General features: G+C 46.8%; 1 protein-coding gene across 1 annotated transcript; it reads left to right on the top strand.

The window, feature by feature from the left end:
* Positions 1–8,437: 8,437 nt before the first annotated feature.
* Positions 8,438–9,621, top strand: LOC123429756 (momilactone A synthase-like). The gene has a single exon (XM_045113756.1). It carries the CDS (start codon positions 8,530–8,532, stop codon positions 9,412–9,414), a length of 885 nt encoding a protein of 294 aa, XP_044969691.1. The 5' UTR covers positions 8,438–8,529; the 3' UTR covers positions 9,415–9,621.
* The last annotated feature ends 12,423 nt before the right edge of the window (positions 9,622–22,044 follow it).

Genomic DNA, 22,044 nt, shown 5'->3' with positions numbered 1-22,044 from the left:
ATGCTCATGATCAAGTTGCTTAAAATTCATTATATCGTCCCTAAGGGAGATAATCTTAGCGGGCGGAAAGTACTTGGAAATAAAATCATCTTTACACTTATTCCATGAATCAGTACTATTTTTAGGTAAAGATGAAAACCAAGTTTTAGCACGATCTCGTAATGAGAAAGGAAAAAAACTTTAATGTAACAATTTCATTATCCACATCTTTCTTCTTTTGCATATCACACAACTCAACGAAAGTATTTAGATGGGATGCGACATCTTCACTAGGAAGGACAGAAAATTGTTCTTTCATAACAAGATTGAGCAAAGCGGCATTAATTTCACAAGATTCCGCACTAGTGGCGGGAGCAATCGGAGTACTAATAAAATCAATATTATTAGTAGTGGAAAAGTCACATAACTTTGTATTCTCTTGAGCCATCATGAAAAAGCAAGCAATCTAGCACACAAGCAACCAAACAAAAAGACGAACGGAAAAAGGGCGAATAAAAAGGCAAATTGTTTTGGTATTTTCTAAAAATCATTTTAGAAGTGGGGGAGAGGAAAACGAGAGGCAAATGGCAAATAAAGTAAATGCAAGATACGAGTTTGTGATGGGTACTTGGTACGCGTGATCTTGTCATGTATCCTCCCACACAACGGGGCCAGAAATGAGCTTCATTGACGGGATGCGAGTGCCGCTTACCTAACCTCCCCCGCAACGGCACCAGAAATCCTTCTTGCTACCTCTTGAGCTTGCGTTGGTGTTTCCTTGAAGAGGAAAGGGTGATGCAGCAAAGTATATAAGTATTTCCCTAAGTTCGTTGACAACCAAACTATCAATCCAGTAGGAGGGACAAGCAAGGCCCCAATGGTAGTACCTACACAAAGAATCAAACACTTGCACCCAACGCTATCAAGGGGTTGTCAATCCCTTCAGAGTTATTTGCAAGGATGAGATCTGATAGAGATAGATATAACATATTGCGGAAACAAAAGTAAATAAATTGCAGCAAAGTATTTTTGGTTTATAGATCTGAAAATATAATATGGAAAATAGACCCGGGGGCCATAGGTTTCACTAGAGGCTTCTCTCATAAAGGAAAATAATACGATGGGTGAACAAATTACTGTCGAGCAATTGATAGAAAAGCAAATAATTATGAAGATATCTAAGGCAATGATTATGAATATAGGCATCACGACCGTATCAAGTAGACCGGAACGATTCTGCATCTACTACTATTACTCCACACATCGACCGACTCCTGTCTGCATCTAGAGTATTAAGTTCATGAAGAACAGAGTAACACCTTAAGTAAGATGACATGATGTAGAGGTATAAACTCAAGCAATATGATGAAAACCCCATCTTTTTACCCTTAATGGCAACAATACAACACGTGCCTCGCTACCCCTACTGTCACTGAGTGAGGACACCGCAAGATTGAACCCAAAACTAAGCACTTCTCCCATTGCAATAATTACCAATCTAGTTGGCCAAACCAAACCAATAATTCTAAGAGACTTGCAAAGATATGAAATCATGCATATAGGAATTCATAAGAGACTGAAATAATATTCATAGATAATCTCAACATAAACTCACAATTCATCAAATCTCGACAAACACACCGCAAAAGAGTATTACATCGGATAGATCTCCATGAAGATCATGAAGAACATGGTATTGAAGATCAAAGAGAGAGAAGAAACCATCTAGCTACTAGCTATGGACCCATAGGTCTGTGGTGAACTACTCACACATCATCGGAGGGGCAATCGAGTTGATGTAGATGCCCTCCATGATCAATTCCCTCTCCCGCAGATTAACGGAAAAGGCTCCCAGATTGGATCTCTTGGGAACAGAGGCTCCCAGCGGCGTAAAGGTATTTTAGTGGCTCTTTTTGGCGATACGGAAATATTTGGGAATTTATAGGCCAAGAAATAGGGTTAGGAGACCTGTAGGGGGCCCACAAGCCAGGGGGCGGGGCCTGTTGGGGAACTTAGCATGGGAAACAAAAAAAATCATACGCACACGCAATAACTATCCATGGTGATGATCATCTATGATAGGGGAGAGTGAATCTACATACCCTTGTAGATCGCTAAGCGAAAGCATAGATAACGCGGTTGATGTAGTGGAACATCTTCGCGATTCAAATCGCAGCCCGTCTCGCGATCCCATCACGGTCCATCCCGATCTAGTGCCGAACGGACGACACCTCCACGTTCAGCACACATACAGCTCGATGACGACCCCCGCCTTCTCGATCCAGCAAGAGTGACGGGGAAGTAGATGAGTTCTCCGGCAGTGTGATGACGCGCCAGTGATGGTGGTGATCTATTCCTGCAGGGCTTTGCCTAAGCACCGTAGAAATCCGATCTAGAGGAAGAACTACAAACTAGAGGAGAGGGTAGCACGTGGCTGAAATTGTGTGTCTCCAAAACCCTCAATTCCTCTAGTATATATAGGAGGGAGGGGAGGAGGCAGCCTCAAACCCTCAAGGTTTTGCCGAAATAGGAGGTGGAGGAGTCCTACTCCAATCCTAGTAGGAGTAGGATTCCTCCTTTCCACTTGGAAACCTTTCCACCTTTTCCACCTTTGGGTTTTTGCCTCTCAAACCTCATGGACCTTAGTGGGAGCTTATGTCAGCCCGCTAGGGGCTGGCTTGTATCCTCCCACAGCCCATAAGGCGCCTCGGGGCGTGACACCCCTCCCGATGGTCCCCAGTACCCTTCCGGCAATCCCGGTACACTACCGATGAGCCCGAAACTTTTCTGGTTACCAAAACAGGAATTCCTATATATCAACCTTTACCTCCGGACCCTTCCAGAGCTCCTTGTGACGTCCGGGATCTCATCCAGGACTCCGTAAAACTTCCGGTTACCAACACCTATAACTCAACTATATCGAAACATCACTGAACCTTAAGTGTGCAGACCCTGCGGGTTCGAGAACTATGCAGACATGACCTGAGACATTCTTCGGTCAATAACCAATAGCAGGACATGGATGTCCATATTGGCTCCTACATATTCTGCCAAGATCTCTATCGGTTGAACCTCTATGTCAAGGATTCAGTTAATCCCATATGTTGTTCCCTTTGTCCTTCGGTATGTTACTTGCCCGAGATTCGATCGTCGGTATCTCCATACCTCGTTCAATATCGTTACCGGCAAGTCTCTTTACTCATTCCGTAATACAAGATCTCGTAACTAACTCCTTAGTCACATTGCTTGCAAGGCTTGTTGTGATGTTGTATTATCGAGTGGGCCCCGAGATACCTCTCCGTCACACGGAGTGACAAATTCCAGTCTTGATCCATGCCAACCCAACAGACACCTTTAGAGATACTTGTAGAGCACCTTTATAGTCACCCAGTAACATTGCGACGTTTGATATACACAAGGTTTCCTCCGGTGTCCGGAAGTTGCATGATCTCATGGTCATAGAAACAACTACATTGACATGCAGAAAAACAGTAGCAATAAACTGACATGATCATATGCTATGTTTATAGTTTGGGTCTTGTCCATCACATCATTCTCCTAATGATGTGATCTCGTTAAAAAGTGACAACACTTGCCTATGGGAAGGAAACCTTGACCATCTTTGATCAACGAGCTAGTCAACTAGAGGCTCACTAGGGACAGTGTGTTGTCTATGTATCCACACATGTATTTGAGTTTCCAATCAATACAATTCTAGCATGGATAATAAACGATTATCATGAACAAGGAAATATAATAATAAACAATTTATTATTGCATCTAGGGCATATTTCCAACACGGCCACACCCCCCCTAGGGCGCACCCTGCAGGATTGTGGCCTCCCGGAAAGTGCCTTGCCCCCTACTCCAAATCTCATGGGTGTCTTCTGGTCCAAGAAAAATCTTTCCGAAGATTTTGTTCCGTTTGGACTCCGTTTAATATTCCTTATCTGCAATATTCAAAAATGTGGAAAAACAGAAACTCATACTAGGCTCTAGATTAATAGGTTAGTCCCAAAAATAATATAAAACACCATATTAATGCATATAAAACATTCAAAACAGATAATATAATAGCATGGAACAATCAAAAATTATATATACGTTGGAGACGTATCACTAGGCGAGCCGGGTCGGGCGGCGATGGGTTCCTTCTCCTCCTTCCTCCTGCGATATCTCCTCTCCTCCGCCCTCGCCACTCGACGACAACGTCGACATCGTCTATGGATGAGCTGCGGCCATGATAGGGGAACCACCTCGCCGGCCCATTGTGCACTAGCGGCACGGATCTTGGCCTCTCCAACGGCATGGAGCCCTCCACTTCCGGCGGCATGGATCCCTCCACCTTCAGCGGCACGGAGCCCTCCACTTCCGGCTACGATTGTTCTGTTGTTCTCCGACGTGAAATAGATAAGTTTTTTAAGAAGTTGAAATATAGTATTTTGTTTGTTGGATCAGTGAGCGGCCATGGATGTAATGTGTAAATAACTGGTTCTGTGTTGTAAAATCCGTTCGTTCTTCATACTATTGGTTGTGGGATCTCAACGAAAGATTTTGCATATGCTTTCGACCATGTTGTCTATATTATTGTTTATATTTTCCTTAAATAAACTAAAATTCTTTGCCGTTTGGTATTGGCAACAGATGAGGCAAAACCGTCTTTTTCCATCTGGCATTCAGTTAGGCTGACGGCAAAGAGTTGGCACCGTCCGTTAGCGGGCAGTTCTGTCAGATTGTAATTTTTGTCGTCTACCTCGTAATAGCTGACGGCAAACCATTTTTACTATGGCAATTTTTTTGCCGTCTACCAGAAAAATGTTGATGGCAAAACTACCATTTGCGGGTATGGTGGACGCCAACAGTATTTGTCGTCATGAGCTGACATTAAATTTTTGCCTTCTGTAATTCTCTCTTTGCCATCTCTAGCGTCCTCACGGCAAAATGTGTGATTCCTGTAGTGTGGGTCGATATTTTGTGACCGAATAGTGGCCCGACGGCCTGCCTGGGCGTTTAAGGTGGGTTTGAGAGGTCCAGTTGTAGATGCTCTAACGACCACTCTGTCATGCGGCGACGACCTCGTAGTGGATTGTGTTGGCCACCAAAAGATCTTTGTGAGGTTTACTTTTTTCAAATCTAATGGTTGTCTTCAATTGGAGATGCAATCTATTGACGATGACTTGAAGTAGAGGGTATGATTGTGCATCAGTGGTAGTCGATTGCTATTCCAAAGCATGCAGTTGCTAGGATCGTGCAAAAATGATGACGACAACGTTCAAATGACGCTTCCCTTCTAAAGGTGTTGTCATTGGAAAGCCTGGTCGTCCTTGTGGTGTCATGAGATGTCTGATGCGAATATGGTCATTGACGTAGTTTGCCGATCGTGAATTTGATGTTTCTTGTTTTTAATTTTTGTTTGCTTAGGCATAGTTTTGGTTTTATATGATTTTTCATTTGCTGGTAGGTTTTATGTGTGTTTGTTGCTATTGATTGTGTGTACGTTGGCTATATATAGGCTGAGTGTGTCCTCATTTTAGTTGTACCCTCTTGATACTTCATTTTAAGTAATAACATTCACACTTTGTCAAAAAAAAGTTACATGCAACTTTTCATACAAAAATTCTTTTTTATTATTTTTTGTTGTTATTGTATTTGAGTTTACTGTTTGCCCAGGGAGTTGATGAGCTCGTCATTGACAAAAAAAAGTTTTCCCCGCATTATATTACAAAGCAACCAATTAATACATCCAAGTTGCTGGAGTCACATCACAAGAAAGCCCAAACGAAAAATAAAAGAGAGAACAGAGAAACAAAATTGTAAGCTTGTTCATGGAAACGAAACAATAGCTCGTCATTAGCTACCGATTTATGGAATTATGAGTCCTAGTAAAGTAGTAAGCTTGTTCATGAATTTCCAAAATGAAGAGTTAATTTCATTTTTCACCCCAAAGGTTCATCAAATTCACAGACTTTTTCCAATTGTGAAAGAATCCTTAATTTATACCCTTATTTTGGACATTTATGCTGACTACTAAGATGCCATGTAGGGATCGAATCCGTGACCTCGTGGTGAGGTACACCTCGTAAGTCCCATCTAACACACATCTAGGTTACAGTAGTTGTAGTTGAAGATATATTCGACGCGTCGAGGGTGCAGGTCGCATTGCAATTTTACATGTCTTGGAGCATTCGGACAATTTGGGCTTCCAGGGAAGATATTGTAAATCTATTTCTCCCACAAATAACATCGGGCAGAAAGAGCACTAATCCTAGTACTTAAATTTCTTAAAAATAGTAAGGTTGTGTGTAAATTTTACAAAAAATAATAAATTAATATAAGAGTGTTTAAATAATTAAGATAATGATCTAAACTTATACTCCCTCCGTCTCAATCTTACATTTATCTAGATATAAATATATCAAGTCATGTTTTAGTATTTGGATACATTTATTTTTAAACAAACCTAACATACAAAATTTAGGATGAAAGAAGTATTAGTTTACGGAGGGGAAACGTTTCTGGCCGGTGCGCCGGCCGAATCGTTCGGTCGACCGCAGCGACCCGCACGCTGAGCACTGATTAGGCATGCATTTTTTTTCTGTCTAAATTATTGCAACCAGCATTCATATTTGCTACAAGCGTTTTTTATTTGCTACATTTGTCCAGTAAAAAAGTTGCATATATGTTTGGTTGCAACTCTAGTTCGTCGGATTTTTCGTTACAATCGGTGTTTTTTATTTTTGCTATAACCGTGTTAATTTTTGCTACAACCAGCATCATTTTTTGCTGCAACCATTCAGTAAAAAAGTTGCATCCACGTTCACGTAGATATTTGTTACAACCGGCGTTTAACTTTTGCTACCACGCACCATCAGCTTTGTTTTTTTGCTACGATCACGTAGATATTTTGTTTGCCATAATTTTTTTTGTTGCAACCGTTGACGAAAATTGCTGCATCGCGTTGAAATTTTATTGCATCGGATAAAAAATATTGCATGGTAATCTAACGGTGCGGACACACGACGGTAGGTAGATCGTGTGGCCCCGCACGGGGCCGGCCGAAAGTTTCGACCGACGCAGAGCACTGGCCTTTACGGAGATAGTACATCAATTTCTTTCGGGGAGTGATCTGCGCCGGCGTGCCGGCCCAAACTTTCGGTCGGCCGCGCGCGAGCCGCAGAATCCACCAACCCCGCGTCGTCCGCACCGTTGGATCCGCATGCAACATTTTTTTCCCTATGCATCAAAATTTCGATGCGATGCAGCAATTTTTTCAACGGTTGCAACATAAAACAAAATTTGTAGTGAAAAAAATATCTACGTGATCGTAGCAAAAAAACGAAGCTGATGGTGCGTGGTAGCAAAAGTCAAACGCCGGTTGTAGCAAATATTTACGTGATGTGTATGCAACTTTTTAGTGAATGGTTGCAACAAAACATGATGCCGGTTGTAGCAAAAATTAACACGGTTGTACCAAAAGTAAAATACATCAATTGTAACGAAAAATCCGACGAACTGGAGTTGTAACCAAACGTATATGTAGTTTTTTTACTGGGACAAAAAATAGTAAAAAACACTTGCAGCAAATATGACGCTGGTTACAACATATTTAGACGAAAAATGTTACATCCACTAACCAGCGAAGCACGCGGATGGAAAAATATTGCATGGATCCACGCGCGTGAGGGGACGACCAGCGCGTCGATTCCCATTTCTTTTTAAATAGACTAGTCAACAGCCCACATCACTCTCCTATCTACGCAGTCACAGCACCACCTGCCCTGCACTAGGCAGCAACCACTCTTGTTTCCGTGTCGTTTATTAGAGGGTGCTTGGATACGTTTTAGTCCCATGACTAAAAGTAATGAGACTAAAACTTGCTAGCCTCACCCATGCTTGGATCCAAATACTAAAAAGACTAAAATCAAGTTAATGAGCATTTATTATCCTCCAAACTCTTCAATCCAAAACTTGTCTGAGAAGTTAAATGAGGAGAGAGAGGACTAATGCATATTTTAGTAGGGATAACCCTGACTAAAATATTTTAACCTAAAGACTAATTTTAGCCTCTCTTTAATCAGGGATGCTTGAAACTTTAGCCTCTTAAAAAGATTAGTTTTAATCGAACTAGTTTTAGTCCCTTGAATCCCAGCCCATGCGCGACGTCGGCCGCTGTGCCAAAGTAAAACTTGAAAGAAGTGATGGTTCTGGACACGCTGCGCGTCCAGACAAGGCGCAACGGTTGAAAACACGAGTTGTTGGTTGAGAAAGAGAAACAGTCGGTGACCTAGACCAATGGGCGAGAGAACGTGGCAATGCCGTCGCCGGTGGCGTTGTCTGCTGAGCAGCCGTAACATGCACACCAAAGCCGACAGCAACATGAGCAGCCGTGGTTCCTAATTTAATTTATCACATGAACTGGACAGACCGGACACATGAACGATGCGAACGCGACAAGGTCTATAATAACTCACACGGAACTCTCGGCTCAGTCAGAGCCTCGAAGATCAGCTTTGCTCAGGGAGATCGAAGCTCCGTGCGGCATCTGCTACGATGCTCGGAGCAATGAAGAGCAGAGCTGCGGGGACATGGTTGCGTGGCTTGGCCATTCACTTCTCGACGGCGTCCAGCTGCCAGAGGCTGGCCGGCAAGGTCGCCGTGATCACCGGCGCGGCCAGCGGCATCGGCAAGGCGACGGCCGTCGAGTTCATCCGGAACGGCGCCAAGGTCATCCTCGCGGACATCCAGGACGACGTGGGCCGCTCCGTGGCGGCCGAGCTCGGCCCGGGCGCGGAGTACACCCGCTGCGACGTGACCGACGAGGCGCAGATCGCCGCGGCGGTGGACCTCGCCGTGGCGCGCCACGGCCGGCTCGACGTCCTCTACAGCAACGCCGGCGTCTCCGGGTCCTCGGCGCCGGCGCCCCTGGCCGCGCTCGACCTCGCCGACTTCGACCGCGTCATGGCGGCCAACGCGCGCTCCGCGGTGGCCGCCGTCAAGCACGCCGCGCGCGTCATGGTGCCCCTGCGCAGCGGCTGCATCCTCTGCACGGGGAGCACCACGGGGATGATGGGCGGGGTCGCCGCGCTCCCGTACAGCCTCTCCAAGGCGGCGGTGGTGGGCGTGGTGCGGCTGGTGGCGGAGGAGCTGGCGCGCGACGGCGTGCGCGTCAACGCCATCTCGCCGCACGCCATCGCGACGCCGCTGCTGGTCCGGTCGCTGGCGAGGGCGCACCCGGGCGTCGGCGACGAGGCGCTGAAGCGGATGGTGGAGAGGGGCATGAGCGAGCTCCATGGGGCCGTGCTGGAGGCCGAGGACGTGGCGAGGGCTGCCGTATACCTCGCGTCCGACGAGGCCAAGTATGTCACTGGCCATAACCTAGTGGTGGACGGCGGCTTCACGGTCGGGAAACCGATCAACCTGCAGGCGGCAAGCTGATCGATCTAGTTCAACATTTTGCAAGTTGATTCTCTTTTCTTTTCCTTTTTTTTTCTTTTTTTGCAAACAACCTGCATGTGAAATAAGCGCAAAGTTGGCAAGTTGATTCTCGAAAATAGCGATTATGGCTCTCAATAAAAGCAAAATGAAAAGGCCATTGCTAGGCTCCGACGGGCCGGCTGGTCGGCTAGCAGCCATTCGATTTGAGTGAGATGGATCCCATGATCTATGCCTTTCCATTCCTTTCGTATTTGTCAAATTCTCTTCCCCCACGTCTCTCCTTCCCCTTAGAGCTTGTTTGGTTTCTTGAAATTTGATGGGTTTGAAGGGGATTAAAAAGGATTTCATCCTTTATATAAGTTAAAATCAACCTTAATCTCCTTCAATCCTCTACAATCCCGTGTAGGAGGGATTAACCAAACAAGCCCTTAGGTCTCGTTTAGCATAGAGGGACTCGTACGGTTTTGAAGGGAATTTTCACATGTGGGCCAGAACCATCTAAATCCTCTTTGGTCCATTTGGTACATGGGCTCTCTGTTGGAAATATGCCCTATAGGTAATAATAAAATAGTTATTATTATATTTCCTGTTTCAAGATAATCGTTTATTATCTATGTTATAATTGTATTGAATGAAAGCATAGATACATGTGTGGATATATATAAACAAAACAATGTCCCTAGTAAGCCTCTAGTTGACTAGTCAGTTGATCAAGGATGGTTAAGGTTTTCTAACCATATGGAAGTGTTGTCACTTGATGACTGGATCACATCATTGGGAGAATGATGTGATGGACAAGACCCAAACTATAAACGTAGCATGTGATCGTGTCATTTTGTTGCTATTGTTTTCTGCGTGTCAAGTATTCATTCCTATGACCATGAGATCATGTAACTCACTGACACCGGAGGAATACCTTGTGTATATCAAACGTCGCAACGTTGCTGGGTGACTATAAAGGTGCTCTACAGGTATCTCTGAAGGTGTCCGTTGAGTTAGCATGGATCAAGACTGGGATTTATCACTCCGTGTGACGAAGAGGTATCTCGGGGCCCACTCGGTAATACAACATCACATACAAGCCTTGCAACCAATGTGACTAAAGTGTTAGTCACGGGATCTTGTATTACGGAACGAGTAAAGAGACTTGCCGGTAATGAGATTGAAATAGGTATAGGGATACCGATGATCAAATCTCGGGCAAGTAACATACCGAAGGACAAAGGGAACGGTATACGAGATTATATGAATCCTTGGCACAGATGTTCAACCGATAAGATCTTCATAGAATATGTAGGATCCAATATGGACATCCAAGTACCATTGTTGGATATTGACCGGGGAGTGTCTCAGGTCATGTATGCATAGTTCTCGAACCCGCAGGGTCTGCACACTTAAGGTTCGGTGATGTTTCGGTATAGTTGAGTTATAGGTGTTGGTGACCGAAGGTTTGTTCGGAGTCCCGGATGAGATCACGGACATCACAAGGGTTTCCGGAATGGTTCAGAAACGAAGATTGATATATAGGATTATTTCATTTGGCCTCCGGAAAGATTTCGGGCATTGCCGGCAGTGTACCGGGAGTGACGAATGGGTTCCGGGTTTTTACCGGGAGGGGCTCACCCACGCGGGAATGAAGCTAATAGCCCAAGGGTGGCGCACCAGCCCTTAGTGGGCTGGTGAGGCCAGCCCAAGTGGGCTATTTCGTCCAAGAGAAGAAAAAAATCAAGGAGAAAGAAAAAAAGGGAAAGAAAGAAAAAAATAGGAGGTGGGAAGGAAGGAAGGGACTCCTCCCTCCAAACCGACTTGGAGAAGGATCCTCCTTCCTTCGGCCGGCGCCCCAAGGGCAAGCCCCATCCCTTGGCTCCTCCTATATATACTTGAGGTTTAGGGCTTTTTGAGCCTTCCCCTTTTGGAACCTTCTTATGTGGGACCACCTTGTCATTGATATGAGAGTGTCCTATGCTTGTATGATTTCATGTGTCCTTTATTTTCTTCCTTGCATGCATGCATACCATATTGTTTCATGCCATGTCTTGTCCTTGTAATTGCATTGTGTTCTTGTGAGATGTGTGGTTACCTTGTGGTGATGTGGCTAGTAGACATAGCATAGGTGGTGGCTTATCATTTTCTAAACCCCTTTCTCTCTTTATTTCTAATCCAAAATTCCCCTTTACTCCTAACCTGTTTTAAAAATGTCCTATGTTTGGGATATATTGTGGGGATATTGGAGTGCTAGATTTGGTGTTTTGGTAAGTGTTCTAAAGGTGCAAATAAACCACAAAACAGAAACTAAATTGTTGTTTTGTATTTATTTAAGTTGCTCCATAAATTCCATTTGTATTTTATTTAAATAGGTCATTTATTTTCATGACCAGGGACATTTTTAGTTTGATTTTATCCACAACAGAAAGCCATGTGTCTATTTTTTTTCCTTATCTGTTTTGTTTAAATAGGAATTAGTCCAGGGAGCCTTCTTCTCTATCTGTCGCCACTAGATGGGCCACCTCCCACCTAGTCAGCATGTTCCCTCTCTCTCGCAAGCCCAGGGCGCGTCCCTCTCTTCTTCCTCGCTTTCCAGCAAGGCACTGGGTCCCGCTCGTCATCCTCCCTGGTCCGTTCCCCTCTCTTTACACCGGAGAGTGTCGCGCACATGGCCGCGCCGCGTCCCTCTCTTCCCCCATCGCCCTATTTAACCCCCTTGGCGTCCGTGCCTTGGCTAGGGTTCCTCCTCCGCCGCCGCCACTTCCAATCCCATCTTCCTCCTCTCTCTGTCGACGACGAAAGGTAAGTGGATCGGGCTCCGCCATGGCCGAGCCGTGAAGGTCATTGTCGCCGTCGCTGTGTTGCTGCTTCCTCCTCGTCGAAGGGTCCGGAAGCTTGCAGCGTCATCCAGGAGCTCGTTCCCATCGCTGGATCGTCTTCATCGCCTCTGCTTCCTCTTCATCCCGACGGCGCCTCTTCTACGACGAGAACCTTCTCCGCGCGCTTCTTCCTACTACTTCCTCTACGGGCGCTTCCTCCTCGACCCGTACATGAGGTAGTACTCCTCCTCCTTCCTCCCTGTCCTAGATCGAGAGCCGTAGCTGTAGAATCGTCGGCGTGTCGCCTCTGTCGCCGGAGCCGCCGCTCGTCGTGGATCCATCGACGTAGGGCCTCTCGGGCAGTAGTCGCGGTAGAAATGGAACCGTGGTTGCCCAAGCAACCTTCCATACAGGAGTCGTAGCTCAATTCGTAGCACAACGCCGGCGAGCACCTTCCCCTATTCCGGCCGTCATCGGGCAGTGGTGTTGCACGAAGGGGATCCTCTTCAGAGTTACTTCCCCTTCTCTGTCAGTTGCCGATCCGTAGCGTAGTGGTACTGGTGTTGTGTGCCTGATGAGAGGGCGTGGGTTCGAATCCCCCCCTCGGCACCTTTTGTTTTGATTTTTTTTGACACTGTAGCCACACGGGACACCTTACCCTATTCGATCCCCTCTCTATGTCGAATGCAGTGAAAGTGGTGTGGTGGTTTGGGCTCTGTGCTGTAACCAGAGGCACTGGGGTTCGAATCCCAGGCCTGCCCTTTTATTTTTATTTTTTTCTTTCTTTTATTTTTCCTTTGCTGATTACTTGCTACACCTTGTGCCTAAATAATAGTGCAAGAGAGGTGTGCATTTTATTTTCCTTTTCCTGTCAAGTACATGTAGTGGTGATGGTAACATTTGTGTGTATGGTGGATGTGGAATGTGTGCACATGGTGATGTGCATGTGTATGTGTGGTGATGCTAGCATAAGTGCATGTGTGTAGATGCAACTAGTGAGTGCTTATGTGGAGTAGTGTGGTATGCTTGTGTGCATATATCTTGTGGTGTGTGTGTGCAACACACACACATGAGTATATATGATTTTGGGGTAGAATCTCCCAAGGAATCCATTGGTGAAATCATTTTTGCCATTGGAACATTTTCTGGAGATGACATATTTCATTTTTCTTCTATGTTTAGAGCTTGGTTCCATGAGTTGTGGTGTGCTCATGTGTTTGTTTCTTGGTTGTGGTAGTAGAGGGTGACCCCCTCTACAACATGTTGGTTTCATTTCATGTTTTGGAATCCATATGTGCAAGTTGTGCCCATCCAAAGTAGGCATGTGGCTGAAATTCCAGATTAGTGAAAATCTCAGATTTTCACTAAGTCTGAGAATCTGTTTATATTTTCTTCTCCTGTTGATGAGGTTGTGCAGATCAATGTGTTGTGATCTAGCCTTGGATTTCAACTGGAAAGTTGAAGCTGATATGTTTGTATAGCTCCCTGTAAAATTTCATTCCATTTGGAGTCCTGTAGATATTGTTTTGGCTGCTATCAAAATGCTTCAGAGCATAGACAGATAGTGAGTTTTTGGGCAAGTTTGCAGCCTTGTAACTTTCTATGTTTAATTACTTTGTGTGTGATTATTGCTTGTGATTGTAGTACTCTTGGATAGCTACAGCCACCTATATTGTTTGTCATGTTTGGGTGGTTGTAGGTGCTTTGCATGTAGCTCACAAAGTGCTATGATGCAGTTTATGGCAGATTGTGTAGTTTTGTCATTTTGATGTTTGTGAGTGCTTAGTTGATGATGTGGTGTTGTTCTTTGCTCCACCCCATCCATCATGGTTTGTTTTATGTCTTGGCAACCTGGAAAGACCAGAGTTGTGCCATTTGGGTGTGTGGTGATGAATTTGACACATAGGGCTTCATATCTTGTTTCGTTGATTCCCGTTGATCCGTAGCTCCGATTGTAATGTTCTTTATATGCTTTTGCATCATTTTCACGAGACACATCTGATCATGTCATTCTAATGCATGAAAAAATAGCTTAGGATGCATCTCTGTCCAGGAACATGTATTTACTTCTCATGCTTGTGCTAGTGACAGAAATAGTGATGCATGCTCATATTCATCTCATGCATCATGTGCTTGTTGCATCTTGAGGTGCTGTTGTTTATTGGATGTTATTCTTATGTTGGGTAGCACCGGGATCAGAGAACGAGTTCGTGGATTCCGGAGAGTACGTGCAGGACGAACAAGAACCATTCCAAGCCGAGGATATCACAGGCAAGATGATATGACCTTGATTCCATCTCTAGACTTGTTTTGCTAGATTACGTTTCCTTTGTCATATGCTCGCTGCCTACCACTAAAATAATTGCCTCTTGATATGCCATGAAACCAAACACTTATCCCTTCCTAGCAAACTTGAATGGCTAAGTAGGCTTTGCTCAGCTACTAATGTTAGCGTTGCTAGATGCAGGTGCTTTGTCTCATGTGACAACATGAGCTTGATATCATTATCTTAATTCTTTTATTTAATTAGTGCACCTATATACTTGGTAAATAACAGAAGGCCTAGCCTTTTGCCGGGTGCTTTGTTCCGTTATTGCCGGCATAGTTACCGACTACCGGTGTTTGATTCCATATTGATCGCTCCTAACACGTTCAGGGTTGTTATGGGGACCCCCTCGATAAATCGCGTAGTGTTAAGGCTTGTCCGACAGGACCCAACATTGGTGTTAATTTAATAATCACTTAATAATAATCTGCATAGGGAATATCTACCCCGAGGAATTTAATTAACAACCCGGGCCAGTGCTCCTCATGACTGTTGGTCCAACCCAGAGCAGCTTATTACGCTCCCCGGGGCAACTCGGTGTTTTGGCGTGGTAACCATCGCTCATCCGGCTTGTCCTGAGACTGAGATACGCGGCTCTTAGCAGGGTCGTCGACAGGTCGGGAGGTCCTGCTAGTCTTGTCTTACCTTAGCGATATATCTTGCGTATAGGGATCCCGGTGAAGCTTTGGTTCTCCCCAGAGTTGAGGTTTTCCTCTAAGGAATCCCACGAGATCACGAGATTCGTAATAGAGGATTGCTTTGCGTCCCGTGTACGTTTGTGATGGACTAGTTGGAGCACCCCTGCAGGGTTTAATCTTTCGGAAAGTCGTGCTCGCGGTTATGTGGCAACTTGGAATATTTTGTTAACATCCAGTATTAGATAACTTAAACATAAGCTAATAAAATTGTCAACTGTGTGCGTGACCGTGACTGTCCCCTTTGAAGATCGTTCTTCGATCGGGAACACGGTGGGGTTATGATGTTGAAGTGCTGCCCTTGCTTGCAGCAGATGGAAATCCCGGCGAAGACGATGAAGTGACTTCTGGATACCTTCATGTCCCGCATCGTGGGCTGCAGCCAAGACTTCCCCGACCAGCGGCGACGCGGGTGGCACATAAGCCTGCTGCTAAATGGTGACAATACCATCTACGAGAGCCCAAGGCTGGACCAACTCACCAGATTGGAGTTGTCCCGTAATGCGATGAGCGCTGGATCTGTGTGAGCAGCCTGACGAAGAGCTTCAAAGAGATTGAAAGCAGCCCCTGATATGGCGAGTGTCTGGCCAGCAAGAGCGTCATGTCAAGAAAGAGCGTCGGCGATGATGTTTTGACAACCTGGCTTATATTCCACCATGAAGTCGAACCCCAATAGCTTACACACCCAATGATGATGCGGAATGGTAGCGCGGCGTTGGTCCAGTAAAAACTTAAGGCTGTAGTGGTCAGTTTTAACGATGAACGCACGTCCCCAAAGATAGGGCTGCCAGTGGCGCATGGCCTGCACCAGACCAATGAGCTCCCGCTCGTAAGCGGTGAGTGAAGCATGACACGGGGCTTTGGTTTTACTAAAATAGGAAATGCGCCCCCATCTTGATGCAGGACTACCCCGAAACCTGATCCAGAGGCATCGCACCTCACAATGAAAGACACGGCAAAATTCGGCAACTGAAGGATAGGGGTAGTGGTAAGAGTTGTCTTGAGAGCCTCAAAGGCAGTAGTCGTTGCAGGCGTCCAAAGAAATCCGTATTTTTTGAGGAGTGTGGTTAGGCGAGTTGCAATGGTGCCAAAATCTCGGATGAACTTGAGGTAGTAGCCGGCCAGACCTAAGAAACCTCGAACAGCGAGGACATTGCATGGAACCGGCCAGTCCACAACGGCGAGAACCTTGTCTCTTTCCATGGCAACTCCTGCAGCGGAGATGACGTGTCCCAGATAAGCCATGGTTTCCTCCCCAAAAGAACACTTGGAGCGCTTAAGAAACAGTTGATGTTTGCGCATAGCCTCCAAGACGAGTTTTACATGACGAAGGTGATCCGACCAGGACAAGTTGTAGATCAAGATATCATCGAAGAACACAAGCACAAACTGGTAAATATAGGGACGGAGGACGTCGTTCATGAGTGCTTGGAATGTTGTTGGGGCATTGGTCAAACCAAAAGCCATCACCAAAACTCAAAAAGGCCCTCATGTGTGCGGAACGCCGTCTTGTGGGTATCCTCAGGGGCCATCCGAACCTGGTGGTAACCTGACCGGAGATCCAATTTGGTGAAAAATCAGGCACCCTTCAACTCATCCAGAAGTTCATCGACAACGGGAATAAGAAACTTGTCCTTGATGGTAACAAGGTTGAGACCGTGGTAGTCGATACAGAATTAGCCAAGTCCCGTCATCCTTTCGGACGAGTAGAACTGGGGAGGAAAATGCCGAAGAGCTAGGACGGATCAGACCATGAGCCAGCATCTCTGAACATTGGCGCTCTAGTTCGTCCTTCTGAATAGTTGGGTAGCAGTAGGGGCAGACAGCAACCGGTGGTGTCCTGGGAAGAAGATGGATATGATGGTCATGGGCACGCTACAGTGGCAGACCCTGAGGGTCCGTGAAAACGTCGGCGAATGTGGCCAGAAGGCTGTCCAGGAGATCCTTGCCTTCGCACGCATGTAGGTTGGCAGGCGTTCCGAGGGAACCAAGGCCCGACCACTCCACCCGGTGATCCGAGTGCCAAAACGACATCCACTGTGTCATGAAATCCCAGAGAATTGGCCCAAGAGTTTTGAGAAATTGTGTGCCGAGGACGATGTCGAACCCAACCAATGGAATGTCATGCAGATCCACCACGAAGCGCTCCTTGTCAATGGTGATCACAGCTTGCTACAGGAGTCCCCGGCAGGTGACCTTATCGCCATTAGAGATCGTGACTCCCAGGCGCCGATTGGAGGAGAAAGGCAGCCCGACGACGGTGGCTAGCTCTTCGTGGATGAAGTTATGAGTGCTTCCCGAATCATGCAAAGCTACCAGGTCTTGGTCCCCGATGCAGAGAGTAACCTGCATTGTGTCGCTAGTGGGAATGTCGGTGACAGCCAAGAGGGAGATTTGTGCCTCCTGAAATCCTCAAACTTCTCGTCGTCTGCGTTGGCGGACTGAATGTAGAACAGCCATTTGCAGCGATTGCCCCGTGAAAACTTCTCGACATAATTGAAGCATAGACCCTTAGCGTGCCGGTCATCCATCTCGGTTGGCATGAATCTTTTGAAGACGAGTGCGGGCGAGGGGCTAGAGGAGTATGGTAAGGCCATATTAGGTGTGCCCGTTGGTCGGGTGGACGGCTACGGCACTGGTGATAGTATTGAGATGCTCAAAGGAGATTGCTAAGTCCATGGTCGCGTCCAAAGTCGTTGGTTTTAGCATCTCGACCTGAGTTTTCATGGGCTTGCCCAAATTGTTGGTGACGATATCCCGCTCATCATCGTCGGCAATGGGGCGCTCCCAAGAGAGATTCTCTAGGAAGCGCTTGGAATATTCTACCACGGTGCTGGAGCGGCGGGTGGAGATCAGGTCGCCGAAAGGGTTGGCGCGTGTTGGCGGACCGAAGTGGTTGGCACTCAGCTTTTCAAACTCGGTCCAGGACGGACGCTGGCCCAGCTTTTCCTCAAGGTGGCCATACCATAATGCAGCGACATCGGTGAGGTGGTAGGATGCGAGCCAGGTTTTGTCGGCCTTCTGCGTCCATTGGCCCATGAAGAACAGGTTGCAGCGTGTCAACCAGGGTCGTGGATCGCTCGCCCCATCATAAAGGGGGAAGTCAATCTTGTAGAGGCGCGGCGCCCGATCTGATGGTTCGGACATGACGGCCGGGGCTGTTGGAAATATGCCCTAGAGGCAATGATAAATAGTTATTATTATATTTCCTGTTTAAAGATAATCGTTTATTATCCATGCTATAGTTGTATTGAATGAAAACATAGATACATGTGTGGATAGATAGACAAAACAATGTCCCTAGCAAGCCTCTAATTGGCTAGACAGTTGATAAATGATAGTCAAGGTTTTCTGACTATATGCAAGTGTTGTCACTTGATAACTCGATCACATCATGAGGAGAATCATGTGATGGACTAGACCCAAACTATGAACGTAGCATATTGATCGTGTTGTTTTATTGCTATTGTTTTCTGCGTGTCAAATATTTATTCCTATGACCATGAGATCATATAACTCACTTGCACTGGAGGAATACCTTGTGTGCATCAAACGTTGCAGCGTAACTTGGTGACTATAAAGGTGCTCTACAGGTATCTCCGAAGGTGTCCGTTGAGTTAGTATGGATCAAGACTAGGATTTGTCACTCCGTGTGACGGAGAGGTATCTCGGGGCCACTCGGTAATACAACATCACACACAAGCCTTGTAAGCAATGTGACTAAGTGTAACTCACGGGATCTTGTATTAAGGAACAAGTCAAGAGACTTGCCGGTAACGAGATTGAAATAGGTATGCGGATACCCACGATCGAATCTCGGGCAAGTAACATACCGAAGGACAAAGGGAATGACATACGGGATTATATGAATCCTTGACACTGAGGTTCAACCGATAAGATCTTCGGAGAATATGTAGGATCCAATATGGGCATCCAGGTCCCACTATTGGATATTGACCGAGGAGTGCCTCGGGGCATGTCTACATAGTTCTCGAACCCGCAGGGTCTCCACACTTAAGGTTCGATGATGTTTTAGTGTAGTTGAGTTATATGTGTGGTTACCAAATGTTGTTCAGAGTCCCGGATGAGAACACGGACGTCACGAGGGTTTCCGGAATGGTCCGGAAACGAAGATTGATATATAGGATGGTTTCATTTGGTCACCGGAAAGTTTCGGACAATTCTGGCAGTGTACCGGGAGTGACGAATGGGTTGTGGGAGTTCGCCGGGAGGGGCCGTGTGACAGCCCGATGCCGACGTTCCAGAAGATTCCCCTCTCTTTCCGTTTTCGTTCTGTGTCTATTTTTATTTGTCGCATCATCATCACATCATTCACATCATCTGCATTGCATCGGCGTCTCCGTTGCCACCCGTTTTCGAAACTTGCATTCGATAGTAGTTGCCGGTATCCGTCGTTGTCCGTTCTGAGCCCGACCGCACTCGCACGCGCCAGCGGCATCGTTCGAAACCCTGTTTTTAAAGTGTGCGTAAAACTTTCTCCGATTGAGCTGGAACTTGGCGTGCGGTCTTAATATAATATAGGTAGGCCGTCTGTCAAGTTTCGTCGCGATCGGAGTCTGTTTGGTACCCGAACGGTCGACCGTAGCGGCACCGTATTCGGTCTACCGTCGGATGTCTGTCGATGTTTTTAAATCGTTGCCGCGCCGCCCGTTCTCCCTCTCGTCACCGGATATCCCCTCTACACGGCCGCGTAGCCATACCCGCGTTCGGAATCGTCCGAATCCGACCGCGCGGTTGGATCCGGAACGCGATTTCGGGTAACCTAGCCCCCCCCCCCCCGTTTGCCTATATATAGCCCCCATGCCATTAATTAGAGAGCCACTCCCCCTCTGCCTCGAAATCCGTGCAACCTACCCGAAACCCTAGCCTCCCACCTGCTCTCTCTCTCCTCCCCCGCGCCGCCGGCCCACCAGGCCCAGATCGGGCTCGGCCGAGCCCATCGCGCCGTCGCCGTGGCTCGAGCTCCCTGCTCCCGGGCCTCCCTCCCATGGCCGCGGTAGCAGCCCGAGCCCCCGGATCCCGTTGTCTCCTCGTCGCTACCCCGCCGCCGGAAGCCTCCCCGCCAGAGCTGCAGCCGGCCGGTCCTTCCCCGGTGCCCCGCCTCCGCGACGCCGGATCCCAGTGCCGCCACCTCGGTCCCTCTGTCCTCCTCCGGCCTCGAGCGGCAGCCGCCATGAAAACCCGCCGCCGGCCGCCGGTGCCCCGCCGCCCCCGGGATCTGGCCGGGATCGAGCCCCTCGGCCTGGTCCCGCCGGATCTGCCACCGCCGAGCCCCGCCGTGGCGTCAGGCGCCCCCACGCCCGACGGCCGCCGCCACGGCTCGCGCAGTCGGCCAGGAGAACGACGAGCCGCCAGCCTCCAGCGCTCCTCGGCCCTGCGCCAGCAGCCGGCCCACGTGGCCACAGCGCCAGGCCGGCCTCCTCCCGCCTCGGCCCAGCAGCGCCTCTGAGCAGGCATGCCTCCTCCCCAGATATGGGCCAAGCCCATGGGTGAGCAGCTCCTCCCTCATGCTATCTAGCGCCTGTGCACCATGCTGTTGTTTTGCGCCCCTGTTCAGCCCAATAGTTTATTAGGTATTTTCGGAATTGTAATTAAATTCCAGAAAATATTACGATATTAAAACGCGCATAACTTTTTATCCGTAAGTCGGTTTGCGATGTGTAATATATGGTTTTGAGGTAGATTTGCGCGTAGATCATGATTTTACAACTTGTATATTTGTTTGACGGGGTTTGCCATGCCAAATGCACTGTTTACCGTGCTGTCTATATAAGATAGACGCCGTATTTATTTTTCGCGCTAGACCGTATTGCCCGAATGCCATTTTAGAAATGCCCATGTTTTAGGAATCATTTTGGCATGTATTTTAGAGCGGTCAATTGTATTTTTTACGTGTAGGGATTTGCCGGTAGTTTATTTTCCCGTATCTAGGTGTTTATCTCGCATTAATGTGCGGCATTATTTTGTGTTGCAAACCCCACATATTTTATATGTTTCCGGGGTAGAAAAATCCCATGGATTTTTCTGTGCAATTAGTTTTAGCTTTCGAGTAAGTTAGTTCGCGAGATATTTTGCTATGTTGCCCTTTTGATTAATTCGTAGGATTTATTCCGTGCCTCATTTGAATTAGTTGTCAACTAGGGAATTCTTCTTAGATGTTTTGTTTAGCCCGTGGTATTTTTGGTTGCAATAGAAATGCATGTTTAGGTGTGTTTTGATTGCCCTCAAGTTGCTAGAAATAGTGCTATTTGGGACGTGCTGAAATATTTCTAAGTCTGGAATCTGTTATATTTTGTTGTTGTCTTGTCTTGCTTGCATCTTGTGATCTGTAGCTCTTTTGAGGTTGGTCCAATGGAGTTAGATGTACCCCTTGTGTTTCTCTAGCATGTTGTAAAGTTTCATGCCATTTGGAGTCTTGTAGCTTATGATTTTGCTGCTGTCAATATTGCTTCAGATCGAAAACTGCACTTTCATGAGATGTAATTTTCACTAAGTCTGAAATAGTGTGTGAGATGCCATTTTGTGTCTTCTTTTCCTACTGCTCCTTGCTTCCATGCTAGTTGTTGTTAGTTGTTTGTAGTGGTGCTTCTTGCCCTCTTCCGTGCCATGCCTTGCTTGAGCTTATCGGAGTTGTGTAGCCGAAGTTGTGAGGCGTAGAAAATGCTATGTGGCTGATTTTGGCAGATTGTAGTCAATTCTTGTTTTGCTCGTAGTTTTTGAACCGTAGCTCCGATTTGATCGTGTCCTACATGAAACTTGCTTAGAATCTCGTGTAGTTTCATTT

This window comes from Hordeum vulgare, chromosome 2H (assembly GCF_904849725.1).
Source record: "Hordeum vulgare subsp. vulgare chromosome 2H, MorexV3_pseudomolecules_assembly, whole genome shotgun sequence".
Classification (NCBI taxonomy): Eukaryota; Viridiplantae; Streptophyta; class Magnoliopsida; order Poales; family Poaceae; genus Hordeum; species Hordeum vulgare.
The sequence above is the reverse complement of the archived record's forward strand: the minus strand, read 5'-3'. Positions and strand labels throughout refer to the sequence as shown.

Excerpts from the sequence above, each read along its gene's own strand:
- LOC123429756 (XM_045113756.1), top strand. The coding sequence starts at position 8,530 with ATGCTCGGAGCAATGAAGAGCAGAGCTGCGGGGACATGGTTGCGTGGC.